At 53.6% G+C, this 27,014-nt stretch overlaps 1 protein-coding gene across 3 annotated transcripts in view; it reads left to right on the plus strand.

Moving 5' to 3' along the window:
- The first annotated feature begins 4,432 nt into the window (after window positions 1-4,432).
- Window positions 4,433-27,014, plus strand: part of IFFO2 (intermediate filament family orphan 2) — a 52,031-nt gene continuing 29,449 nt past the window's right edge. For 2 of the 3 annotated variants that reach the window (XM_003307837.7, XM_016955222.3), the window contains exon 1: window positions 4,434-5,447. In XM_003307837.7, the coding sequence (XP_003307885.2) occupies window positions 4,783-5,447 (665 nt within the window). In that variant the 5' untranslated portion in view covers window positions 4,434-4,782. Of the gene's footprint in view, window positions 5,448-27,014 lie in introns of all 3 variants that reach the window. The other variant, XM_016955215.3, reaches the window with a different exon arrangement.

Below are 27,014 nucleotides of genomic sequence, written 5' to 3' on the forward strand. Positions count from 1 at the left end.
TAGAAAAGGCAACTCCATAGAGACAGATCCCAGATTAGCGGTTGTCTGGGGCAGGGGGTAGGAGTGGGGATGATGAAATATTCTAAAACTGGTTTATAGCGTTGTTTGCACAACTTGGTAAATTTATTAAAAACCATTGACATGGGTGAATTACATAATATGTAAAATATTCCTCAATAAAGTAAAATAAAGAAATGCAATTACGTTCTGCAAATATAACATTTCCTAAGCAGCCATGATCCACTTTACAGGAATTTCTCCAGTAACTAACAGCTCATTCATTTGTTCACCTGAACTCATCTTCGTTGAGCACCTATTATGTGCCAGGTACCATGCCAGGATATGGGTTCCAGGGTGAATCTGATCAAGTGCTTCTGCTCTAATAGAGAATATGGGTTAGCAAGTGTTAGAAGGCTGGGCTAGAAGGGGTGGAGATGCAGATGAGAAATCCAGCAATGACAAGAGCGTATACTTGGGGCTGCCACAGGGTGGGCAGTGCTGGCAGAGCCTGGAGGAAGCACCCTCCACCCAGACCTGGCAGGTACTTGAGAAGGTTCCAAGAAGAGAAGTTTCCGAGAAGAGAAGGTTGTGTGCTTGAGGCTGGGACCTGAAGGATGAGGAGTTGTTAGCAGGTGAAATGGCTGGGGAGTGGGGCAGGAAGAATAAAAGTCATTTTCTCATTCATTTCTTAATTCTTTTATTCATTCATTCAGCAACTGTTCATTGAGAACAGTTATGCCCATTTCCCTGATGAGGAAATAGAGCCTCAGAGAGGTAAAGTGACTTAGATACAAACCTTAGCCAATCTCTTGTCTTAAAAGCCCACCTTTTTCCACTCCCCACTCTTGCCTCCAAAAACAGTCTGGACAGGTTAGACACACCGCTGTGACTTTGAGGGTCAAGGGGAGGTACCCTGCCAAAAAACAAAAACCTAATTATCCTTGTTTAGTGAGAGGAGGCTGGCGTCCCCCTCAGGGATGTTCATTCGTCTGTTGGAACTCTTCCGCTGCCTTGAGGACCCACATTTTGCCCCCTTTGGATCTTGAATGGGGGAGCCAGCCTGCCAGCGTCTGGGGTTAAGGGGAGGAGACCACTGAATTCATTGTCTGGGCCAGGGAGGACCTACCATTGGAAAGGGAATGGGACCAGAATTCCAGACCAGGCTTTGATACCAATTATTCAGGAGACCTGGGTCAGTCCTTACCTCTCTGTGGTCCTCAGTTTTCTGGTCCCTCAAACAAGAAATCTGGGCTGGCTGTATCCTGAGCTATAGGACTTCTGGCCTCAGATGCCTCCAGATTGATATGGGCTGGAAGTAGGGTGACACATTTGTTCTGATTTGCTCGTTCTGATTTACTTTCCAGGTTTTAGCATCAAGAGAAACCTTCTCAGTTCCTGATAAATTGGGATGGTTGGTCACCCTAGCTGGAGGACTGTTAGGTTAACCTCACCTCACATTTTACCCACAAAGAGCAAGACACGCAGCACCCACCTTTATTCCTGTGTGGCCACAAAGCTATTTTCAAGCCATTTTGTTTGTACATATCGTGTTTCTAGGGTTCAGCTGAAAACCCTCTCAGGTCCAGCTACCACTTCCCTCAATTCCTTCAGATCTTCTGGGCTCTGCTTGGCCATCTCCTTTTCCCCCCTCTGCACCCCCTCCCATGCCTCAGGATGGTCTTTTTTGGTTGTCTCCATCAGCTCCCCTGGAGCCCCTTTAGCTCCTTCCTCTGCATTTAATGCAGGATTTGTGCCGAAGCAGGTGCTCCACAAGTCATCATGGAAAGTCTGAATATCTCCAGGGCCCAGGGCAGGGCTGCCCCCACCCTCAAGGAGGGCTTCACACCCCAATTCCAGGGCAACTTTGTTGGAAGGACAGATCCTTCCTGGAAGAGGTTGCAGGGAGCCACTCCCCAGGTGTGACTTCTTAACCCTTTCTCTTCCATGGGACCACTCAGGCATTGGGTGGAGCCTGTGGACCCCTTCTGAGAATAATTTTTTTAAAAAGGCATTAGGATTACTATGAAAAGTCATTTTACTAAAAATAGATATCAAACTATTAACAATTTCTCATATAGTAACATACATTCTCCTTTACTAATACATTAAATAAGATTTAGTGGTGGGTCTAATATGACTTTAATTTCACAGTTCTGGTAGCTTAGATGATATCTTGAGATGTTTACAATAACTGTAGTGTGTTATGTAAATACCTGTGATTTCTACTAGTGACAAAATCACAGGGACATCTACTTGCTGCCTACATTCATAATCAAAGGATATGTTAAAAACCATTGGCTGGGCACGGTGGCTTATGTCTGTAATCCCAGAACTTCGGGAGGTCCAGGTGGGTGGATCACCTGAGGTTGGGCGTTCAAGACCAGCCTGACCAACATAGAGAAACCCCCATCTCTACTAAGAATACAAAAAATTAGCCGGGTGTGGTGGCGCATGCCTGTAATCCCAGCTACTTGGGAGGCTGAGGCAGGATAATCGCTTGAACCCTGGAGGTGGAGGTTGTGATGAGCCAAGATCGCACCATTGCACTCTAGCCTGGGCAACAAGAGTGAAACTCTGTTTCAAACAAACAAATAAACAGACAACAAAGCATTTAGAGATTAGTGAGGCTAAAGATATAACTTTTGCCCACCCCTGTGTCATGGACCCCCCAGAATTCTATCCTCAGTCCTCTTGGGGGTCCATGAGCCTCTGCTTCAAGGCAAAGGGGTTTTGATTCCTTAGGTTAGATAAACAAGAACATCATCAAGAGACAAGAGAACGAAGAGTAAAGGGCAGTGTCCAGATTGGGTTGGGTTAAGCAGAGAAAGGTTTCTAGATGAGTGAGTTTCAGAGCTGGGTGTTTAAGGTGAGTCCGTGTTGGCAGGAAGCAAGGAACTGTGGTTGAGGGAAGGAACTATGGGGAAGGTTTGCTTTTGTGGCTAAATCAAAAACACAGCAGACTAACATCACAGCCACATCACTCCAGGGCAAGCCCGTGTCTCCTTTGTCACCAAGAACACCAAGGCATTGTCCATGTAAGACAGTGTGCCTGTCCTCAAGCTTACATACAAAGAGACAAAACAAACACAAAAGTTAATAACAAGACAAAAATTAAACTGCTAGTAAAAAATGCAGTCGGAAGTATCTGAAACATGCCACATATCTGGTTAAGTGCATACAATGCAAGCCACAGGCGTTCAAAGGTGGGGGTTCAAGGTGGGGGTCACCTCCCCTCTGAGGTTTGCGGTGAGGACCAAATGCGGAAATGGACACGAGGCCCGAGGCCAGCATTGTGGAAGGCCGGTTAGAGCATGCACTTTGGATCATTGTGGCTACTTAACGTCTCAGTGACCTTCTCTGTAAAATGGGGATAATAAATAAGTATGGCGCCTGACATATACTAATGTTTGCAACACGGTTCAGGAGACACCAGAGACTGGAGAACTTGGCCTTTAACGTGGTAGGTGTGAAAACATTTGAATGAATGAATGAATGAATGAATGGGTCCTCGGGTTGCCTCGGTCTGCCCCAGGCGGCCCGCTAAGCCCCATGTCTGTGAAATGAATCCCCAGCTCTCGGGGTCAGCTTCATCTCAGCGTGTGGGTGTGGGTGGTGGGGAGGTGCTGAGCAGCTCAGCAGAGGCGAGGCCCAGGCCGAGTTTGTGGGTGTCATCCCGGGAGGGTCTTGCTCGGCCTCCCCAACCCCCATGCTGCTCGGCTCCTCAGTGGGCGGGGGAACCAGCGGGCTTAGCTGTGCCCGGGCCGATCTCGAGAGGACAAGGCCCGCAGCTAGCATCCAAGGAGCCCACCCCCGGGTCCGCAGCGTGGGGCACGTGCCGGCCTAGGCGCCGCCTTATCCCCGAAAGGTCGATCTGGGCCTCCCCAGGCTAGAGTGGGGGTGGGGTGCCGATGCACCTTCGGATACTGTGGTCCCCCAGCCCTTCCAGCCGCGGTCGCCCACATCCGAAGGAATTTGGGGCCAGGGGCATTGCGGGCGGAGAGGACAGAGAAACGGAGCCCTCTCGGCAGGCGACGTGGGAGAGGAGCGCCCTAAAAAGTGGAAAGCGAGCGTTGCCGAGGCTGCTGGCCCCTTTAGGAGGCCCGGCTGGCTCTGCGGCGGTTCCAGCTAACCCGGTCCCTGGTGCAGCTCTGCGGTCCGGGTCCCCCCAGCAGAGAATCGGCACCCGGCGGGGAGGCAGGACCAGACGCAGGAGAGGGCGTGGCCCCGCCGGGGAGCTGGGCGGAGTCTATGCTGCGGAGAAAGCAGGAGAACCCGGAGGTGGGCGGAGCCGAGGGTCTGTGGGTGGGGCCCGGCGCTGCGGGCCTCGTGGGGCGGAGCCTCGGGCTCGGGGAACGCCGCAGAGGGAGAAGGGGTGGGCGGGGCCGCGGCGGGGGCGGGGCCAGTGTCTGCAGTGGGCGGGGCCCGCCGCAGAAGGGGCAGTGCCGGCCGAGAGTCCTCTGCGTGCGGCTGCCGCGGCCCCTCCACAGCGTCTCTGACAGCCCGGGCGGTGAGACCCGCGACCCTTCTGGCCCCGCGCAGATACCGCGGCCTCCACCGCGTCCCGAGGAGCGGCCGAGTGCCCTCTCTCGCCTCGGCGCCCGCATCCGGGGCCATCCGTCCCGCCGTCGCTGCGGAGGCCGCATCTGGCGCGCATCTGGAACCGCCCGGCCGGCCGCGCTGGAGCCCGCGCCCACCCTGGCCCGGCCGCGCCGGGAGCCCTGCCCGGAGCTGGAGCCGCACCTGGAGCCGCGGGCCCGGGGCCCTGAGCCGCGCAGCCGGCGCATGGTGAACTCGCTGCTGTTCGGGGAGATGGCCTTGGCCTTCGGCTGCCCGCCGGGCGGCGGCGGCGGGGGCTGCCCTGGCGGGGGCGGCGGCGGCGGCGGGGCAGGGCCGGGTCCGTCGCCGGTGACGGCGGCGCTGCGGGACGACCTGGGCTCCAACATCCACCTCTTGAAGGGGCTCAACGTGCGCTTCCGCTGCTTCCTGGCTAAGGTGCACGAGCTGGAGCGGCGCAACCGGCTGCTGGAGAAGCAGCTGGAGCAGCAGCAGAGCGAGCGCGAGCGGCGGCTGCGCTACAAGACCTTCTCCCGCGAGCAGGCCGTGCAGACCGGGCCCGAGCTGCTGCGACCCCCGGCGCCCGGCGGCGGGCACGGCCTCAGCAGCGGCGCGGCGGCCGGCGCCAACGCCAATGCCGTGGCCCTGGGCGGCCTGCCCCCCGGCGGCGGCTCGCACCCGCAGCACTACGGCCGCCTGCCCGGGACCATCTGGAGCTACACGCAGGTGCGGCGCACGGGCGGCGGCGGCGTGGAGACCGTGCAGGGCCCCGGCGTGTCGTGGGTGCACCCCGACGGCGTGGGCGTGCAGATCGACACCATCACGCCGGAGATCCGCGCGCTCTACAACGTGCTGGCCAAGGTGAAGCGCGAGCGCGACGAGTACAAGCGGAGGTGAGTGGCCGCCCCTCCCCCGCCGCCCTGGGAGGGGGCGCCCAGGTCCAGGCTGCCGCGGAATGCGTATGCGGGACGGGGGCCGGGCGGGCAGCTGGTACTGGCAGGTGGGCTGGAAGCTGTGTTTGCAGAGCGTCTTACGCACGCCAGGAAGGCCCAGTTATCTAGATCCCAGGATGGGGGCGGGCGCTGGCTACCGTGGGGGCCACCTCGATGCTGTCACTGGTGAGGCACATTGTTTTCTAGGTGACATAATAACTATCTGTGTTTTATGCGATCTCATTTAATTCTCAGCACAATACAGCGTATTGTGTAAGGCAGTCTTATCCTTATCTTGCAGATGAGGAAACCGAGGTGCAGAAATGCTAAGTGATTTGCCTAAGGTGGCTTGGCGAGTAAGTGGCGAAACCAGGATTTCAACCAGAGATTTTAACCACTCCTGGCTAGTCTGTCTCCTAGCATAAGTATTTTTACCAAGGAAGTAGGAAATAGGCTCCCCTCCCTCAACATATGAAAAGAAAAACTCTAACCAACCCACTGTCTTTTTATTTCTTGAATTAAATGAGATCACGTTTTTGAAAATGGATGAATCTGCCCCTACCGCCTGGGGCCAGTGTCTGCCGTCTTGCTCCAGCTCTGTAAGGTCCAGCTTGCTGGGTTGGATAACCACAACTACAGCAGACTGCTCACAAGCTTTTATAAAATGCCTCCTTTCATCCCTCTTCTCCCCACTCCCTGAGTCTCATGGTTTATTGAGCCCTAACAAACTCAGCTTTAAAAGCCCCCAGGAGAAGATAATGTTGGGCTGGAGACTGGACATTGAATGGACTGAGACCACAATCTCTGGCTAGAACTGGGGTCCAGACTCTGCAAGACTGGCCAGTGCATTCCTGCCTAGCCCAGATTCCCCAGCTGGGAAACTGTCATTGCTTCCTGTCTGCAGTCTGGCCGACAATACTGTCTGCTTGGCTTTCCGATAAGAGGAGAGGGGTCTCCTATCCTCCTCCTCTTCCCATAAGAGGAGAAGGATCTGTCTTTGGCATCTCAGGCCTGGCTGGGGAAGGGGCCCTCTGGCCCTGGCAATCGCTGTTCCAGGCACAGGCAGCCTTCCATTCGGAGCTATTGGCTGTGAACTCCAGGGCTTGGAGGATGTACTGAGAAGGACCCTTCCTTCCATCTCTAAAGGTCTGTCCAGGGAGCTGGGCATAGGTCTCCTTCCGTATTCTCCCATTGGACAGCCTAGCAACTGGGTAGGATTCAAATGCCAGCCTTATACCTGCTGGTGAGATTATCAAATCACTTGAAAGCCTGTTTGCTCATCAGAGAAATGGGAATAATAAAATCTGCCCACAGTTGCTCGAGGAGAGAGCAGGATGGTGATGCTCTTTGGGAGGTATAAAGTAATCAGGCTGATGTTATTAAAGATGATAGGCACTTTGTCAAGCTAGCAGGGAGTAGAAATGCTGAGAGTCCTCGAGCTCTCTCATGTGGTGCCTAGCTTCCTGGGGGTAGGTCTTACACTCCACTGGGAGACGGGCTTCTGTCCTGGGTTACCTGTTTCTCTGGAGGACTTGAGAATGGCCCGCCTGGTGCCTTGCCACAGGGAGGCCACCTCGCCGCCCCTCATGGTCAATGTCATTGGGGCAGGCTAGGGAAGCAGGCACTTGCTCTCAATGGTGAAACTGGGGAGGGATGGGCCGGGCCCTCCTGTCTGCCACTGTTGATTGTGTTGTCATGCCTCAGGCTTGTGTTGTGTTTGTTTTATTGTGTGTGTGCTTTTTGGACCTGGCTACTAAGGTGATGGAAAAACCGTGCCCAGTCTTGGAAGGAGATGGGTTGGCATTGAGCAACGATCTATTCAAGTTGCACCCAGGGCGTGGGGTGTGATGTCAGCTTCTGGTGCTGGCCTGGAATGAGATGGCGCTGCTGAGACAGGTGGAGTGCGGGCGTCTCTCTTCCCGCCCTTCTGGGATGCGTGCACACCTTGTCTTCCATTTATTTTCTGAAGTTAACTCAAGACTCATGTTGGATTTTTCCAAAGCAGGTATACTCCTTTCCCGGGGCCTCAGTTTCCCCGTCTGTGAAGTGAGGTTGAGGGGGGGCTAGAATTGCGGTCCTTGAAACCCCAGGCTTTCTTAGAGATGCTTTAGGGATTCCTTGAATATCTAATAAAAATGATCATTTAAAAGAACATTAGGATGTTAATACAGTGATAAAAATGTGCTCACCCACCTTTAAGTTCTTAATATTAACTCACTGGGTTCTACTAACATGCTAACTTGTTAGTAGTATGTTTTGGGTATCTCCTAAGAATTTTCTTTGGGGAGGAGGGCAGACATTTGATAAACATTTTTTAAAAAGTTGAAAAACCACTGGGCTAGATGATCTCAAAGGGTCTTCCCAGCCTTGGCAATATATAAATCTGAGTTTGAGCTCCCAGCCCGCTTCTGATCCCCTGGCCATAAGAGAAGTCACCGTCTAAGGGATGAGACCCAGGTGTCTGCCTGGACTGTTGTGGCCGTGAAGGGCTTTAAATCATCCCAGGATATCTATCACAGAACTCCAAGCAATGATGCCCAGAAGGAGCCTAACCCAGAAGGGAAAGGTTCCAGGGTTTCCCCTGGTCCACCTGGAGGAAGCTGCAGCTCCAGAGACCCCCACTTGCTTCCCCAAAGGACAACTTAGGCTGCGAGGCTCAGCGATCTTCAAGCCGGAGGCTTGTTGAGTTCCACCTCCATGATTTCTGGCCACGTCCATGTACTACCGCCTGTGCTATTACTTACATAAAATATTTTAACAACTTCATTGAGGTACAACTTGCATGTCACAAAAACTGCCCATTTTAAGTGTACAAGTCAAAGATGAGTAAATTCACAGAGTTGTGCAGTCATTACCACAATCCCGTTTTAGAGCATTGCATCAGCCCCCAAAAAGATCCTTCATGTCCATTTACAGAAAATTCCAATTCCAAGCCCAGCCCAGGTAATCACTGACCTGCTCTGTTTCTAGAAACTAGCCTTTTCCGGACATTTCATAGAAATAGAATCATACACTCTGCAGTCTTTTGTGTTTGGCTTTTTTCACTTAGAGAATTTTTTTTGAAGTTCATCCATGTTGTAGCATGTATTCGCAGGCTGTTCCTTTTTATAGCTAAAAATATTCCTCTGTAGTATAGACCATATTGTGTTTATGAATCCACCCAGGTATTCAATGTATTTTAAATTTAAAACGTCAACTGTGTACCACCGAGCATCATCTCATGTGCCATCAGTGGTCCACAAACTATGCTTTGGAAACACCAACCCAAACCAGAGCCCCTGGCCTGGGGTGCCTGGGTCCTGGCCCCAGTCACCACTGCTTTGGTTTTCCCTTGGCCCAACCAGGTCTTTACCACGTGGGAAATGTGGTCGCTGAAGCCGCAATGAGGACGAGGTTGTCAAGCGTTGATTTGGAAACCAAAACAAACATCTCTACTCTGTCACCACCCAGGGCCACTAAAATATCTTGTTCTGACTTTGCAAGCTGGGGGCTTTTCCCTGGAGATTCCCACTGAGTTTATCTGAACTCAACAGTGGAGAGTTCCCTGAGTTGGCATCCAGGAGACCTGGACTTTAGGTCCAGCTCTGCCACTAGGTGCTGTGTGACCTCTGGCCAACTGCTGCCCTCTCTGGGCCTCAGCTCCTCCACCTTTACATGCAGGAGTTCCTGTGGGTGATCTCTCTCAGCTTGCTCTCTACTTTAGGTCAGTGACTCCACGAGGCCCGTGTCGTGGCTGATCTTTCTGCCTCTGGAGACCACACTGTGTTCGCTGAAGCCTTTCTCTGTTCTGGGCTTCCCCTTCCCTCTCCTATCTCTGCCCGATAACTAGGGTCCAGGCTCCAGGCATAGGCAGCGCTGGCCATCCCATCCCCAGGCTTAACCGGTTCAACCGTTTCCCCTGTCTTCATTGGCTCCAAGGAAGGATGCAGGAAATCTTTAAGGTTGTCAAGGAAAAGGTCCCTCCAGCCTGGCACCTGTCACGAAGTTGCCATGGGCTGGTAGGGGAAGTTGCCCTGGGCTGGTAGAGGAAGTTGCCCGGCGCTAGTAGTGCTGGCCTAGCTGCCTGTCAGACAGGGCGACTCTTTTGGGGGCCTGGTGTCCCTGTCCAGAAGCCTGTCCAGCCATCCTGGCCCCCTCAGGCCTAGTGTGATTTGCAGCTGGCTGGCCTGGTTCCCTCCCGTGCGAGTGGCTGAGTGTATGCGCCCCCCAGTTGAAGTCAGCCTGGAGGCTAGGTTTCTTTTTTTCCTGGTGCCTGGGGTGATTGGAGGGTGGTTTGGGAGCCTGGAGAGACCACTGTGATCATTCAGCCTGGTGGCTTTCAGGTGGGCTTTTTAGAGCCCTGGAGTCCATAGCAGGGCGCCTTGGGAGACTCGGGGGACAGTGGGAGGCTGAGTACCTGAGATTTGACCCATGTTGCCCACCATAGCTCCATGCCTCTCTGACTCCCAGATTGTCCAAAAAGTATTCCATTTTAAAAAGGGTTCTGCTGTTTTAAAAAGAAAGAAACCGCTGATTCAGCTGAGTACTTTCATTTTAAAGGTGGGGAAACCAAGGCCCAGAGGGGGGCTGGCCCTCAGTGCTGAGCTGGGCAGACCTTCCATCTGCCGTGCAGAGCTGGCCTCCCCGCCTCGACATGATGCCCGCATCATCCGCCCGCAGTCGAGGCTTTGTTATGTTCTTTCCACCTTTTTGTGTGTCTGTTTTAAACATTTTTTTAAAAAGCCACTTTCTGGGATGGGAGGGACTTTTGTCACAGCTATTTCTGACTGTGAGCCGGAAGGGCCTGGGCTGTCGGCCGGAATGGAGGACTCCAAAAAGGGATGGTGGGTGGGTCAGCTGGAGTGTCCCCTGCCCGTTCCCGTCACACCCCAGGGGGGCCCTCAAGCAGGTGGGTGCTGGCCCCTGAATGTCCCGAAGCCCGAAGGCTGCCCTGGAATAGAAAGCTGAGGGCTTTGTTCCCTGCCACTCCCATTGACACTTTCGTTATTTCTGAAGCTGGCACCGATACGGATTCTTTATTTCTGATTTTCCAGTGAGGCAGCCTTCGATGGTGGAAAAGGGTTTCGCATCCTGGCTCTGCCACTGTCTGTGTGAACATGGGCAAGTGGCTTGGCCTCTCTGAGCTGCCCGTGGAGCTCCCCGCTTCGTCCTCTGTAAAAGAGGGATCATCTTGTTGCTCTCCCAGGGATTGAGAAGGAACAAATGAGGTCTGGTGTTAAGGTACCTGGGGCTTGGCAGATTTTGGGCATACCTACCTCCACCCCAGCCCAGCCCCCTTCCCCTGGCAAAGTCTGTTCCTTTAATTTACAAGGATTTCTCAGCATGGCCCTGACTGCCTAACAAGTCCATTTCAGGGCATGTCGCCGCTCTCTCTGTCCCATGGAGGCGCCAGAGATGGTGTTGGGGGTGGAGGGAAAACGGCTGCTTCTTTGTCCGGCATCTAAGAAGGCTGTTTGACCTACTCTTAGCAGTTGATTTGTGCCTCCGGAAATCTCTCGCCATCCCCCAGCCCTTTCTCCCAACTTCCTTTAAGAGAAACACACAAACCCCTCCATCTAGCGCCTCGGGTCCCTTGAGAACTATATTACAGAATCCCTTGGCTGGGTTGGCATTCTCACTGGGGACAAATTTGGGAACGATTCTCAGAGCCTCAAGCTAGAGGGAGGGGAATGAGGTCCCAGAAAAGAAAAGGAAGCAGGGAGACAGCTGACGCTGAAGATTCCTTCTCAGAGGAATGCGAGGCGGGGCTTTGCCTTGGCAAACGAGACCGGATGCGGGTCCCTGGGTCCCCCTTCCCCCCACGTGTATGCACACTCACACTCACACACATGTACGTGCACACACACACATTCACATACACATGCAGATGCACACACCAGGCTCTCCGTTCAGTCCTGGGGCCCACGTCCCCACACATGACCGTGTTTGAAGGACACAGAAGGGTAGACCCGGAATTTGAACACGCCCTTTGCTGCAACGAGATGCGTTGCCTTCCAGGAGAATTGATTTAAACTGTGCCATGTGTCAGTGACACCGGAGGCTGTGGGCTTTGCATTTGCAGTCCTGGCTTTTGATTGCATTGAGAGGTGAAGGCCGGCTGGCATTCCATTTATTTCCTATGTCGCGGATGGCTGAAGGCCCGGGACGGGAAGGAGGCAGCCCTGTCATGTCCCTGTGCTCAGGATTAGGGATGTGTTGCTTTTTCCGGACTTTCTGCTGTCAGGCGGTCCTAAGCACCCACCACCTCCCGATCACAGCCCCCCACACCCAGAGTTGTAACTACCTGGCATGTGCCTGCCCCTGCATCGACTGGAAGCTCTGTGGGGGCCGGCTCCAACTCTGGCTTTGTCTCCCACTGGCAGATCCCAGCCAGGACCTGGCCAAGGTCCATGCTGAGTAAATACTCATGCAGCAGGGAGGCCTCTGTGTCTGGCTGCTGTGAGCTAGTAGGCCTCCAGGAGGATGGGACAGAAGACGGACAACACAGACCACGTCCAGGGATTCGGCTGTTTGTGGAGGGGAGGGCCTGCACTTGGAATCAGAAGGCCTGGGCCAAAGTTCAAAGTTTGAATGAACCCCCAAGCCTGGCAGTGCGGGGTGCTGGGGCCCCAGGGCAGGAGTTAAAAGCCGAGTGAGCTTGGGCTAGTCACTGCCTCTCGAGCCTCAGTTTCTTCATCTGTAAAACAGGGATGCTAAGCTCTGTGTCCGGAGGTTGTGGAAGAAGTAGACAGGCTCGCCTAGCTACAGCACAGGGCGTGTAAACAGTCAAGTTCGGAATGATTTCACAGGGCAGAGAGTGGGTGCCCTACAGAGGCGGATCTGTGCTGGCCCTGTGGGGTGGGCAGAGGTTGAGAACCAAGCTGGAAACTGGGAGAGGGTGTCCCGTGCCCTTTGCTGGCAGCATCTGTGGGTTGCACAGCCCTTTGAGCATTGCCAGGCTGTGAGGTGTTTAGAAAATTCCAGGCCAGATGGGAGACTGCTGAAGGTTTGTGATGTTGCCGCCGCCTGCCCACGAGGGGAGTGTCCTCCCGCCCACACTGGGCACCGGGTGCTTGGCTTCCTGGGCAGGATGTGGTTTCTCATTCTAGACCTGGTACAAGAGAGGGTAGTTTTCACCCAACAGTAAACCTGGCAAATGGCAACGCCTGGTTCTCTGGAGGGTCCGTGGAGCCCAGGTCCTGGTCTGGGTTTGCCTGCGATGTGGTCTGAGCTTCACTATGCCCACCTGGGAATGGGGACAGTGGGAAGGTGGGCTTGCCCAGCAACCCTGTGAAGACTACGTTCTCTCCGTAATGTAGCACAACTCTGTGCATGCCATTTAATCTCTTGCACCTCAGTTTGTCCCTCTGTAAAATGGGGGTGTGGTTTCTTACGAGTTCTGCTTCCCAGGGTTGAGGTAAAAGTCAATTAAAACAGTGCAGTAGGAAAACATTTTGCAAAAGGGTTTGAAAATAAATCAATATGGCTTAATGCTTCCGTTTATTGAGCACCTACTTTGTGCTAGGTGCAGTGATGACTTCTTTAAATATGTGATAATTATGGGAGCAGTCCCAAGCAGTGGGAAGTGATTATGCTCATTTTACAAATGAGAGGTTCAGAGAGGTGAAGACTTCTGTCCCAGATCTCGCCACAAGTCTGTCTGGGTCTCTGGACCCCAAGGTCAGTGCTCCTCCCAGGAGGTGGCCTTGTCCCATGCCCCTGGAGGTTGCCAAAGGCTGGCTCAGGGTGAGGAGGCAGGCAGGAGGCACGGGGTCTCCCCAGCACCTGTCACAATATTGCCATGGCGGGTGGCAGAATAGGAGGCGGCTGCTGCGCTGGGAAGACTCCCTGCTGTCACTTTACAGTAATTATTTCTTGAGAAGCAAATGAATCACTGGCAGTAGCAGGCAGATGAGGCTCCCGGGCCACTGTAGCAGGCCTGTCCAGGCCCCTGCTCTTTGGAGAAGGTCTCAATGGGGGCTGGCAGGGCTGGCAGGGGAGGAGTTGGGGAACAGGGAACACATATTATGACCTGTCTGGTGATTTCCACGCGGTCTCATTTAAACCCGGTAGTGGCACTGCAGGATGGAAACCGAGGCTCAGAGAGGAGAAGTAACTTGGAAGTCAGGCTCCAGATCCAACCTTTATCCTGTGCTGTACCCAGAAAGGGCCATGCCCATTGCAAGCCGCTTTCCTGCTGTGAGCCTCAGTTTTCATTTCTGTGAAATGTTGCCTAGCAAAGCTGGGGCAGGCTGTGGATCTCAGATTCTCAATTAATGCTCCATTTATCTTGCCCGGCCCCTGAGTGTCCTCAGGGCAGCAGCCAGCCCGAGGTTCTCATCCACGGATCACCAGCAGCAGAGGGCCTCGGGCATTCTGGTGGCTGTTTGGGAGCTCGCCTCCGCCCTGGGCTGGAGTCTCCCTAGCTTTTGCTTTCAGTCAGTGCTGTGAACTTTGCCAGGGAACAGGGAAGTTGTTACAATCGTTTGGTGCCTCTTGTTGGGGAAGATGAGACTGCTGGGTGTGGATGTCTGAGAAGCCAAAGTGGTGGTGGTTTCAGAACAGTGGCTGAGTACCCACCGTGGGCCAGGCCCCTGCCCTCGAGAACTCAGAATCTGGGGACATAGACAAATGTGTCATGCCATGTGGCAGCATCATGTGACAACAGCATGTGCCCAGTACCTTCTCCAACAGTGCTTGCGGATAGTAGGAACACAATAAACATGTGTTAGTTAATGAATTTCATTAAATATTTATACAACATTTACTCTTTGCCAGGCTTCATTCAAAGCGGTTTGCAAACATTTAATTCATGGAAGCTGTAATAACCCTGTGAGTTGGGTGCTATCATTAGCCCATTTTAGAGATGCTAAAACTGAGCCACAGAGACAGGGGAGGGAACTGGGCCAAGACACCTTGAAAGCGGCAAGCCCAGGCCCGGTGCGGTAGCTCATGCCTGTAATCCCAGCACTTTAGGAGGCCGAGGCGGGTAGATCATGAGGTCAGGAGTTCAAGACCAGCCTGGCCAAGATGGTGAAACCCTGTCTCTACAAAAAAAAATACAAAAAAAATACAAAAAAATTAGCCGGGCATGGTGGCAGGCACCTGTAATCCCAGCTACTCAGGAAGCTGAGGCAGGAGAATGGCTTGAACTTGGAGGGCGGAGGTTGCAGTGAACCGAGATCTCGCCACTGCACTCCAGCCTGGGCAACAGAGTGAGACTCCGTCTCAAAAAAAAAAAAAAAAAAAAGAAAGTGGCAAGCCCAGATCTGACCGCAGGAAGTCAGGTTGCAGTTCCAACCTTAAACCTGTGTAGTACCAGAAAGGGCCGTGCCCATTGCAAGTAGCTTCCCTGCTTGAGCCTCAGTTTTCACTTCTATGAAATGGGAGTAATAAATCTGACCTCATGAGGCTGTTTGGAGGGCTGTCTAAAATGATACCCGTGGAGCACTTTGTAAACTGGCAAGCAGAGTGCCTGTGGGGACTAAATCCTTGGGAGCCCTGAGCTCTACCCACCCTGCGGTTTCTTTTCCAACTTCCCATGCAGGCTGAAGCTCCTTGAAGCTCCATGCAATGCCTTGTCCTCTCTTGCCTTTACATTCACACCTCCCCTAGATCCTGGGACGGGAGGTTGGACAGAAACCTGCTATGTTAGACAGCTTAGAGCAGAACGTTTGTGTGGAACCCAAAAGCTGGGAAGAGAGGAACCTGCAGGGTTTATTTCTGCTGCCTGTCAGCTCTGAGACCTTGGGAGAGTCACTTTGCCTCTCTGAGCCTCCGTTTCTTATCTGGAAATGGGAATGGTCATGTTGCGTGGATGGCAAGTGCGATGATGGTGCTCCGATTCTGGCTGCTGTGGCAAAAATCACTAAATAAGGCTGGGGGTTCTGGGGAGAGGAGCTGGGCAGGAATCGAATGGCGTTTGGGCCTTGGCCCTGGCAGAAGCCCCTCCACGTGGCTGTGCTGGGGGTGGGGCCTGTCTCTGAGCTGTCTCTGAGATGCTTGCTCAGCGCCCTCTGGCCTGCGTGCTCTGACTCTGGGATGTGTGTTCACACAGACCCTGCTCATCTGCTGCTCGATGGAGAGAGGCCCCTGCAGCGGAGACAGCGCCTTCCGCCCTCTTAATTGGCCATCTTTATTACTTGAGTTATTTAAGACGGTTCTTGGCTCACTGCCGCCTGTTTGCTGTCTTGGGGGAGGGGAAGAGCTACTGGTCTAAGTAGACCTTGTGAAGTTCCCCAGCAGACAGGCTCCTCTCTGTATAGGGTCGGCCCATCTTCCCAGGGCCCGTTGGCACCCCCGTTTTGCTCCTGGCCCACTGTGGCAATAGGCAGAAGGCCATCTTGGGGGGTGGTAGTGGAAGATTTAGGGAAAGCTTGTTGCAAAGTCAGGACCAGAGAGTCTCGGAGGTCTGGGTGGGACACTGGTGAGACCCTAGGGTGCCCAAAACCCAGGGATTCTGGAAGGTACCCAAGCCAGTTCAGGGCCAGTCAAGAAAGGTTTCCTGGAGGTGACATCACCTAGGTTGTATCTGGAAGGTTCAGTAAGAGTGGAAGAGAAGGAGAGAGGGTGTTCCAGATAGAGAGGACAGCGTGTACAAGGGCCTGGAGTTGAGCTGCTGTGCAGAACAGTGTGGAGCTGCTCCTGGTGCCCGGGCTTGAGCCTGGCACTGCCAGAACTTGGCCTGTCCTGTGCTTGCTTCTTCCCTGTCTTGTCCCCTCCTCCCTCCTCATGCTCTTCTTGGCTCTCATTTTCTGTCTTGCTCTCCTTTCCTCTCCCTCTTTCCTTTCTTTCTTGTTTTGATCTCTACTCTTTATGGCTGGCTGTCTCACTCCCGTCCTGCTTGGGGCAGGGCTCTGAGGGACATCCTGTCCCCCATCCCTCAGCCAGATGCTGGGCCCTGGTGAGTGGCTCTTACTGCTGGGGCCTTGTGAGCCCATGAGTGTGCATGTATGTACGTGTGTGTGTGTATACACGCATGTGAGCACAGGTCTGGAGCCTCTGGATTTGGAGCCCTTAGGGTCATTGCCCTGCCTCTGGCGGGCCCTGCAGACCCCTTGTACTATGGGGCTGGGGGTAGGGTCTTGACATCATGTTGGGGGGCAAGGGAGGCTGCCTAGTGAGAGAGAAGCTGCTGGTTTGGAGCTCAATGCTGGCCACTGGAGACCCTCAGCCTCTCCAGCCCCCATTACGGTCCAGGGCCTAGGATTAGACACAGGTCAGGAATTGGGGGCTGGGGGGAGGCTTGGCTGCTCCCCTTACCTCTCCCCGCCCCGGCCCCCGATCGCCCTGGCTGTCCCTTCTCCCTCACACCTATGACTTCCTCTCATCCCCTGGATGCCCCAGAGGACTTGAGGTACCCTTCAAGCTCATCTCATCCATCCTCCTGCTTCCAGGCAAAATCATTCCCTGACATCCCAACCAAGTTAGCTATGCCTTCTGTCTTTCAAAGTGACCTTCAGCCATTCTGTAGTGGTTTCTATTTCTCTCTCACCCCTATTTGCATATTCATGACCATTTTATAGATGAGAAAACTGAGGCCCAGCGAAGGAGAGCAGCTACCTTGAGGTCACGCAACAGAGCAGGGGCCGGAACCCAGGTATTTTCACCCTGTCCCCTCCACAGGACTCTCCTTAAACCCTTGAGCTCAGGGCTCCCTCTGGGGGCTGCTGGCACTTTCAGAAGGGGTTTGGAAAACTCCCAGAGGACAGAGCACTTGGAGCAGAGAAGCAACCGCCAAAGGCATGACTCGGAGCCTGTACCGTGGGGTCCGCAGAGACAGGGCCTTGCTCCTTGACCAGACATCTGGGTCCCTGGTGCTGTGGATGAAGCTCCCTCCACCTACAAAAGAGACATCTGAGGTTGCCCGTGGGGTTTGTCTCCATGTCGCAAAAGGCACTTCTCCAGCCTCTGGCCTGGTTTTGAGGTCTTGGGATGCTGACACTGACCTGCCTTCCCGATCTGCCAGCCCTGTGCTTGGCTGCACCATTTCTCTGTGCCTCGTTTTCCTTTTGTATGGGATGGGATGGGATGATGATACCCACAGGGTGTTGGTGAGCCTGATTCAGGAAAGGCTGCCCTGTCTCCTTATCTCTGGGTTAAGCCCTGGAGCTGGAAGTCTTGAGAACTTTGCCTAGAATGTTGGAGTTGGGTGAACCGTAGAGGCTGATCTTTCATTCCCCATAAAGACCATGTTTCCAGAGCTCCTTGTCTGGGGATGTGGCCTGACAAATAGTACTTTGGGATTTGCACATGTTTTTATATGGAAAGACATTTTTTTTTTAAGACAGGGTCTTGCTCTGTTGCCCTGGCTGGAGTGCTGTTGAATAGTCACTGCTTGCTGCATCCTTCAACTCCTTAGGCACAAGCAATCCTCCTGCCTCAGCCTCCCGAGGAGCTAGGACTTCAGACACACACCACTACACCCAGCTAATTAAAAAAAAAAAAAATTTTTTTTGTTGAGATAGGGGTCTCGCTATGTTGCCAGGGCTGGTCTTGAACTCCTGGCCTCAAGTGATCCTCCTGCCTTGGCCTCCCAAAGTACTGGGCTTACAGATGTGAGCCACCATGGCTGGCTGAGTCTTAATATTACATTGCTGTTGGTTTCACACTTACCTTTAAATAAAATATTAGCATTTAAAACATCAGAACTTAAATTTGCCGGGTGTGGTGGCACGAGCCTGTAATCCCAGCTACTTGGGAGGCAGAGGCAGGAGAATGGCTTGAACCCGCAAGGTGGAGGTTGCAGTGAGCCAAGATCTTGCCACTGCACTCCAGCCTAGGCGACAGAATGAGACTCCATCTCAAAAAAAAAAAAAAAAAAAAAGAAATAATATAAAATAAAACATCAGGACTTATCTGACTTGGAGACTGATGGCCTGAACTCAGCAAGCTACTGCTGGCAGAGCCAGAATTAACCTGATGCCAAGTTGAGGGACCTCCAACTTGTAGGTTATTCCTTTTCTGAGCCCTAAGACATAATTCAATTGTGAGGAATTAAAAAGAAATTGCTTCATTTGCTCTTGCTTCATGTTTCCTATTGGCCCGTGATTTGGGCCTTCTCTTGGGTGGGAGCTCTGGCTCTGAGGTGACATTGCTTGGAGTTGTGTTACTGCTCTGAGCCTCAGTTCTCTCATCTGTAAAATGGGGATGACAATCTTAGCTGATGAGGTTGCAAGGATTTGATGTTGCCTGCAGAGTGCTACGTGTGCTGCTGGCCCCTCAGCTGTTACCGCTCCCTCCCTCCTGCCCTGGCCTGGCTCCCACCAGCCCCCAGGCCCCAATTTGTACATATAAAAATGTGAACAAATGCCAAAGTACTATTCGTCAGGCCACATCCCCAGACAAGGAGCTCTGGAAACATAGTCTTTGTGGGGGAATGAAGGATCAGCCTCTATGGTTCACCCAACTCCAACATTCTAGGCAAAGTTCTCAAGGCTTCCAGCTCCAGGGCTTACCCCGGAGATAAGGAGACAGGGCAGCCTTTCCTGGGTCAGGCTCACCAACACCCTGTGGTTCTCATCATCCCATCCCATCTCATACAAAAGGAAAACGCGGCACAGTGAGAACTGCCTGCTCCCTCCCCCTTTGGCTGAAGACTGGCCTTTTGTGTTCTGAGCACTTCCTCTCCCCGGTAGAGCCGCCTGGGCAGCCAGGAGGAGGTCATGTCCCCTCTCTTCTCGAGCAGACTGTCAGCACAGGGTGACTGGGAAGGCAAGACCTGGCATTCAAGGCTGTGTCCAGTGCAGGGTGTCGCCTGGAGCCTGTGGCTCCTAGGAGGGCCTGATGGAATGTGGACATGAATGGGGGAATCTTTCCCTGTCCCTGCCTCCCTGGGGAGCATGGACTGTCTCAGCCTCCCCGTTGTGTGGATTTGGAAGCAGCCTCAGGGGGTCACATTGCTGGTCTGAGGTCTCACTATGAGGTAGGGCCAGGATCAGGATTTGAACCTGCCTCTTGCAGACTGTTACCCAAAGTACTCTCTGCCACACGTGCAAGCTCATTCTGGCAGGCTGAGATAGGGGAATTGGAAGACAGGGGTTCAAGCCCTGCCCTGCACCCAGCAGCAGCAAGGCAGCCGTTCCTCCTTCTGGGCCCCTGTAGGCGATGGGTAGATGGTTTCTGTGTTTTCATAGACTGCCTTGCGAGGCCTTGTGGGTGAAGGGCCCAATCCCAGACCTTGGCAGAGGAGTGACGTTGAAGGCTGGCTTGGCATTGTTTTTCCAGAGTTGACGTCAGGGCAGCTGGTTTAGGGTTTCATCTGTGAGACAAAGGCTGCTTTGTAGCTTCTGCCCGGTTTAAGTCCAAGCACATCACCCCCTCAAGGTGGGAAACGAGGTGGAAGGGATTGCAGGGCCCAAACAGAGAAGCCTTGGGAGGCTTGGCTTGCGCTCAGCCCCTCCAAGAAGGGAGCCAAGATCTCCTAATTCTATCGCCATCGTGCTCACTTCCCGAGAGCACTCTGTAGGCCCACTGCAGTATTTGAAGCCGCACACATGTGTTCTCTGGAACATCGCACCACTCCAGCAAGGTGGCTGTGGGTATGTCCATTGTACAGATGAGAAAACTTTGAGTCATGCCAGGTAAAATGACTTGTTCCTTGTCAAAGCTAGAGAGTGGCAGAGTGGGCATGTGACCTCAGGTCTCTTTGGCTTCCAAGATCACCACTGGGTTCCACCACTAGAACACTAGAGTCTCGTGTTGCACCCAGCTTTGGAAAGGGAATTCTAAAAGCCAAGATACCCTGGAATCAGACTGGAGCAGATAAACCTCATGGCTTTTGGGGGGGACTTGGAGCTTTCTCTTGTCAGGATTCAGAGTTGGGTCACTGCTTTGAGCACGTGTTGCGTATTTGTATCTGCATGTTTAGGTATTTGCACGTGTACGTACAAGTTAAAGAAGGGATTTGGATACTGGAGGGTCTGTATCACTGGCAAGTGATTCCAGGGAGGCCTTGTGGGCAGGTGTAAAGAGTCATCCCAGGGGACACCTAGGACCTTCTGCTCTTCTTTGCCAGGGTTACCCTACTTGATCATTTATTCTTCCATCCGTCTGTCCGTCCGTCTGTCCGTCCATCCATCCATCCATCCATCCATCTCTTTGTCCATCAGTCTGTCCATCCATCCATCCTTTTCTGGGCCACGGTGCTCAGTCCCTATGCTTGGGCTTTGGGGATGATGCTGCATGAACTGGGAGCTTGCAGAATCTGGGGAGCTTGCCAAGGGACTGTTAAATCAGGGCTGGAAGAGTCCTTAGAGATTGGTTAGATATTTTCTCTCCCTTTTGTCAGAGAGGGGCAGTGACTTGCCCAAAGTTGCACGGGGCGAGTGGCGGAGCTAGGGCTCAAAGTCAGGTCTGTAGGTCCCAGCCCCAAGTTTCTGCTTCTCTGCTGTGTCAACAGACAGCTCTCACTCCTGGCCGGCAGCTCCCTTACCTAGCTCTTCCTCCTCTGCTGTTTTCATGGGTTCTTGGCTTCTCGGGAGTTGCTGGCAGCCTCTGTTCTGAGAGACTTCTAGAGGTGTCTACTGAACCAGCATGCAGGCCCCAGACTGGGGCCAAGCTTGGCCATGCTCTGCCCTGAGATGACACCCTCCCGCATCTGGAACAGCAGGTTGGCTGAGCCCCTGAGGGGAGAGACTCCAAGGCCCTGTTTACTTTACCCTACTGGACACTGGCTTCTTTTCCTCCAGGGGTCTCCAGAGGTCATCTGTTTCTTCCTCATCTTGGGGCTAGGACCACTGCAAATCCTGCCTGAAGGTCTTACTGCCTAGGAAGCACATTCCAGAACCCTTTCTGAGACGGGCCGTCCAGTGTCCTTGTGGCCTTTTCCACTGGGAAGTGCTTCCTGGTGTCTAACCATGATCCCTACTGCTGCATTTCCCCCTTTGTTTAGCCTTTCACAGAGGAGGAAAGTGGTTGGATATCAATTGCCTGGTGGTTCTCAAGGCAGCACCATTACCTTGCTGCGTACCCTCTTCCCACCTACAATCTCCCTTTTCTCCACTTCCTGAGAGACTGTGCCTTGACTCAGATACAAGTTGAGACACAATCTTCATGCAGAAAAGATCTGGCTGGTCCCTGTAGTATCCCACAAGTTTCTGGGAGGGAGGCACATTCCTTTTCTAGGAGTCAGGGAGCCCTCTGAGCTAGAAGTGGCCTGAATCCCAGGGATCACTCTGGTCCCATCTTTCCTGATGGGGAAACTGAGGCCTAGAGAGGTTGAGCAACATGTCCACAGCCATTCAGCCAGCCTGTCCGAGTTGGGTGTCCTCCTTCATGTGGCGATGCTGTTTCTATGGTTTGGGCAGGGGGCTTGATAAAGGTGGCTGGTGGCCTCTGGCCTGGTGGTCCCTGCCGCAGACAGATGTCCTGGAAGCAGAACAGCCAGCCCCATGTGGCCCCAGAGGGCTCCCTGGCCTGGAATCAGTGCTCCTGCCTGCTGGTTCCCTGGGTTGGCAGATTCCTGGCGGTCCTGGGCTGCCCTCAGGGCCAAGCAGTGGCATCTTCTCCGCTCCCACCCACCCTGTGGCTTCCTCTCTCCCACAGCCTCCCAGCCTCCCTTTTGGCCCTAGAGGTGCCAGGGAGGCCCCTCACCTCCAAGGGGAGAGGACAGGAGGCCTGAGTGTATACCAGTAATTAAGTTGCCAGGGGGACACTAGCTCCTGTGGCTGGGGCAAGAAGGGGTTAAGCAGTGTTGCCTGCCAGGGCTGGACTCCCAGCTGGTGTCCCGGCCCCTGGGGCCAACCAGGCCATCTGGCCTGACAGATACCACACTGTGTCCCATCTGTCCCAAAGCAAAATCACCAGGAGGAGACTGCCTACTGCCTTTGAGGGCCTGCAGGGGTGGGCATGGCCCCTGCTGTCTGTCCCTGGGGGGCCAGGCCAGTTGGGAGGGGCTCCCCACTGGGCAGGCTGTCCTCTGGCCACCCTCCCTGCAGGGTCTCCCTAGGTGTGAGGTGGGAGAGTCTCAGTCCCTGGTGTGGTCGGAGCTTCCTTGTGCAGAAGGTCTAGAGAGGTGCAGGGATGGGCTCAAGGCCACACAGTAAGTCAGCACAGGCAGAGCTGGGCTTCCCCCGAGGCCTGCTGGTGGTTACGCCCAGTGGCTCCAGCTCACAAGCTCATTCATCCAGTCAGTAGCGGTTGAGGGCCTACGGTGTGCTGGGCACTTGGTCACTCTGGATACCAGACAGTTCCCCAGTCCCAGCATGGGAGAGGGAACCCAGAGACAGAGCCTCTAAGGGGAAGCATGGTGCAGCTCAGCCAAGCCCGGGGCCCTGGATGCTGTAGCAGCCCTCCCAGTAGCCTCCCTCCCAGCCTTCCCAGCAGCTGGAGGTGGGGCTTGCTCACTAGGAGGAGCAAAATAATGTTAGGCACTGGTGTTTATGATCTTATGGGGTCTTCACCATTCAGGGAGGTGTAGGTACTATTGTTATTCCCATTTTACAGATGAGGAAACTGAGGCTCAGAGAGGTAAAGTTGCTTTAGCAGATCACCAGCTGGGGAGCGGCTGAGTTGGACACCCATCCCAGCTCTGCCTGCCGTCAAAGTGTTTTGGGATAAGGGACAGGGGGTGGCTGCAAGTGGCCTCCCACTTTGCCCCAAGCCGGCTTCTTCTCGCCACGCTGGCCTGGACCATCTCCTTTTTGGCTTTTTGCTGAGTCCGGGCTGGGAATCCTGTGGCTGGAGGCCCAAATCTCAGGGGGAAGAGAGCCCCCGCTGGGTTGGAGTTGAGAAGAGAGGCTGTGCTGGTGCCGGTTCTTTTGCATAGCCGGGGCTAGTGACCCTCTGCCTCCCATGTGTGGGGTGCCCGGCAGCATCTGGGCAGCGCTTGAGGGATTCCCCTCGGAGGACCCTCCATCCATCTGAGAGCCCCAAGGCTCTGCCCTCCAGTGGCGGCTGGGCCAGGCCGTTGGGAGCCTCCATAATGCTGTTATGATTATGTGACCCTGGATGAGTCACTGCACCTTGGTGAGCCTCGGTTTCCCCATCAGCAGAATGAGGGTGAGGAGATGACAAGCTCCAATAAAGATGCCCTCCGAGGGGCTTTGCAGTCATGGAAGGGTCCCTGGGAGGCTTTGCTCCATTTCATTCCCCCTCTCATCTTAAGGGGACTGACTTCTCTCTCCAGCCCCATGGGTAGTTGGGAGGAACACTCTTGTTTGTGTGTTGTGGGGTTGCCTGGTGCTCAGCCTCCACACTCCCCAGTGGTTCACATCAGGTGGAATGCCAGGGCCCGCCATGATGACAGGAGCCTGGGATTAAGTAATGAGTCCATCCCCTTGAGCTGTATTTAGTCACTAATTCTTTTGGTGCGCGTGTTTGCAGTCTAATTACCTGCCTCAGCTGCGCTGGAACCTACCCCTTCCCAGCCAGTGAGGACCATGACGGCTCTGCACAGACAGGTGACCATTGCCCTGTTACCCATCCTTGGTTGCACAAGCCCCACGTGTCTTTTGTTAGCTGGGTCCTTGTCACTCTTCCCTCCTCCCTCCTGGAGATTGCTCTGGAATGTTCTCCTCCCCTTACCAGCGGCATGGCAGGCAGCTCCTAGTCTCTGGAGTTGCACTGAGCCAGCCGCTGCCTGTGTGGGACCTTGGACATATCACCTCCCACCTCTGAGCTTCAGACTTCTCATTTATGAATGACCTGGACTTCCCCGTCTGATGTCCTAGGATCCTGTGTTCTGTGCTTTTTTTTTTTTTTTGCCCCACCTGCAGCCAGTTTGTGTTTGCCCATCCTCATTGAATCCAGGTGGGGTCATTCTCACCCATTTTACAGGTGAGGAGACTGAGCCCTAGAGAAGTGACTTGGCTTAAGGCCGCAGAGCCTTGCTTTCAACCCAGGTGTGCTGACTCTTGCCTGGTGGGCTCTGCCTGGCTGCCAGCCCCTCATTTTTTCAGGCTGCACATGATAAGGAAAATCTGGGCTCCCAGGCAGCTGGCTCCAGGGCGGCTGCGGGTGAGTAAGTATGCGGGAGATTACCCTGAGGTGCCCTACATTTACCTCCAGGGCAGCACAGTCACTTGGAATAAACAGTGGAGACCCAAAGTACATATTAGGTTTCCAAAATAGCCTTGGGAGTTGCTGTTTTTCTCAAAGCTGTAAACATAACCCTGGGCCTGGGGGCCCCCACACTCTCCTGGGCACAGACCCCCTGGGCCTCCTGCCTCTTGACCTGAGTGCCCAAAGACCTGCTGCCCAGACCCCCTGCTGGCTTCCACTTAAGCAAGAGCCAGCAGACACGGGATGGGGATGGGGTGGAGGGTCCATGGGGGCTTGGCCAGGCCTAGGCAGAAAGACAATGTCCCAGGGATGGAGAGCCGTGGACACCAACTTTCCCATCATCTGCTCCATGCAAGGTAGGCCCAGGCTTCAAGGTGCAGAGAAGAGAGTAGCAGAGTTGGCCTGGACTGTGGAGGTTGTTTGGGGAAACTGAGGCTGGCAGGGAGGGGCTGGCAGGGTGGCCATATCTAAGGCGACAGGGCTGCATTGGCCTAGATTGGATCTCCTAGAGAAGGCCCTGGAGATGACACTTACTGGGCCTTTTTAATCCAGTGAATATTTATGGGGCCTCCTATGTGCCAGGCTCTGTGCTGGGCACTGGAGTTGCAGCTGTGACCCATAGATGGGCCTGATCTTGAAAGAGATGAGGGCCGGGCGCAGTCGCTCACACCTGTAATGCCAGCACTTTGGGAGTCTGAGGCGAGAGGATCGCTTCAGCCCAGGAGTTTGAGACCAATCTGGGCAACATAGTGAGACCTTGTCTCTACAAACAAACAAACAAACAAACAAAATAGAAAAATTAGCCAGGTGTGGTGGCATGCACCTATAATCCCAGCTACTTGGGAGGCTAAGGCAGGAGGATCCCTTGAGCCTAGGAGGTTGAGAGAGCTGTTGTTGCACCCCTGTGCTCCAGCCTGGGCACACAGCGAGATCTTATCTCAAAAAAAAAAAAAAAAAAAAAAAGACAGAAGGAGAGAGAGAAAAGAAAGATGAGTTAAGCAGAGGAGACCAGCAGGGGATCAGTAACCTCAATACCAAGTGGCCCAGAGCCTTTGCAGTACAGAATAGTGGCACTTGACCCTGACCAAGGAGTTGGGTCGGCCTCCTGGAGGGGGTTATAAGCTGGGTCCTGAAGTCACATTAGGTAAGGGAGAGAGAGAGGAAAAGGACAAAGGGGAAGGGATGTAGAACCTGTTGGGCAGAGAATGCAGCCCATGCCTTGGAGGTGTGATGGAGCTTGGCACAGGGGGGCTGGAGGTGTCGGGGGGATGCTATTCAGCCTTACTCTACCCTAGCACGTGGCCTTGTTCTCCAGGGCTTATCACCCACCAGGTGAGACCTCTGTCTACCCTTTTGGAGAAGAAGTGTCTGGCCCATTTCTCAGATGAGCCTGATCTCCCAACCCTTGCTCCTTGGGGAAGGTAGAGGGCTACTGATGAGGAAGAACAGTATTTATAGCGGAGTCTTCCTGCACCCAACGGAGGCAATCTTTTGACTAATGAGGAAACTAAGGCACAAAACATTGTTGCTGCAGGAGCTGGAGTAAGGGCCCAGGACCCTGCTTTTCCTTGGCTCCCTGGGCAACTGGGAGCCTGTGGTAGAGAATGCCAGAGAGCGTTCTCTCCAACATGTCACACATGGCTCTTTAGAGGGCCACAAAAGCCTTTTCTACATCTGCACACTTGATCCAGAAACCCAATCTGGGTATCCCAGAGGGATACCTGGACACATATGCAAATGTGAGGGTACAAAGGTGTTCACAGTCTTGTTTAGATTGCAAGGACTCTGCGCTGACAGTGGAGGACCCATCAAACCAGTGGCCCTGCAGCCACCTGCTGTGTCATCTGCTCGGGAGGATGCTGCCGTGTATTGTTAGGTGGAAAAAATGCATTTGAAAACCACATATGGTCGCATCCCGTTGTCGTTAAAAACCAATCTCATAAGAAGAGAAAATCTCATAAGAAAAAGTTGGGAAGGATATAGAGCCGATGTTAACCGTAATTCTCTCAGGGAGGGGGATTCATTTGGGTGGGTTTTACATTGGTTTTATCTGGCTTACCTGTTTTTTTCTTTTTCTATTTCTTGTGCAATCATTGTAAACACTCATGCAATTTAAAGCAAGGGGAAAACGAGCAGGTATTTTTGTCTTTTAAAAATTTAAGTGGTTTTGATGTTTTGAGCAGGTATACATGACATCATTCAAAATTAAAAAGATGCAGAAGGAGGGGAAATTCTGACACACACTACAACATGGATGAACCTTGAGGATATTATGCTAAATGAAATCAGCCAGGCTGGGCGCGGTGGCTCACCTGTCATCTCAATACTTTGGGAGGCCAAGGTGGGAGAATCGCTTGAGCCCAGGAGTTCGAGACCTGCTGGACAGCATGGTGAAACCCCGTCTCTACAAAAAATAATTTTTAAAAATTAACTGGGCATGGTGGCTCATGCCTATAGTCCCAGCTGCTCCAGAGGCTGAGGCAGGGGGATTGCTTGAGCCCAGGAGGTGGAGGTGCAGTGAGTTGTGTGATTGTACCACTGCACTCC

This window comes from Pan troglodytes, chromosome 1 (assembly GCF_028858775.2).
Source record: "Pan troglodytes isolate AG18354 chromosome 1, NHGRI_mPanTro3-v2.0_pri, whole genome shotgun sequence".
Taxonomy (NCBI): Eukaryota; Metazoa; Chordata; class Mammalia; order Primates; family Hominidae; genus Pan; species Pan troglodytes.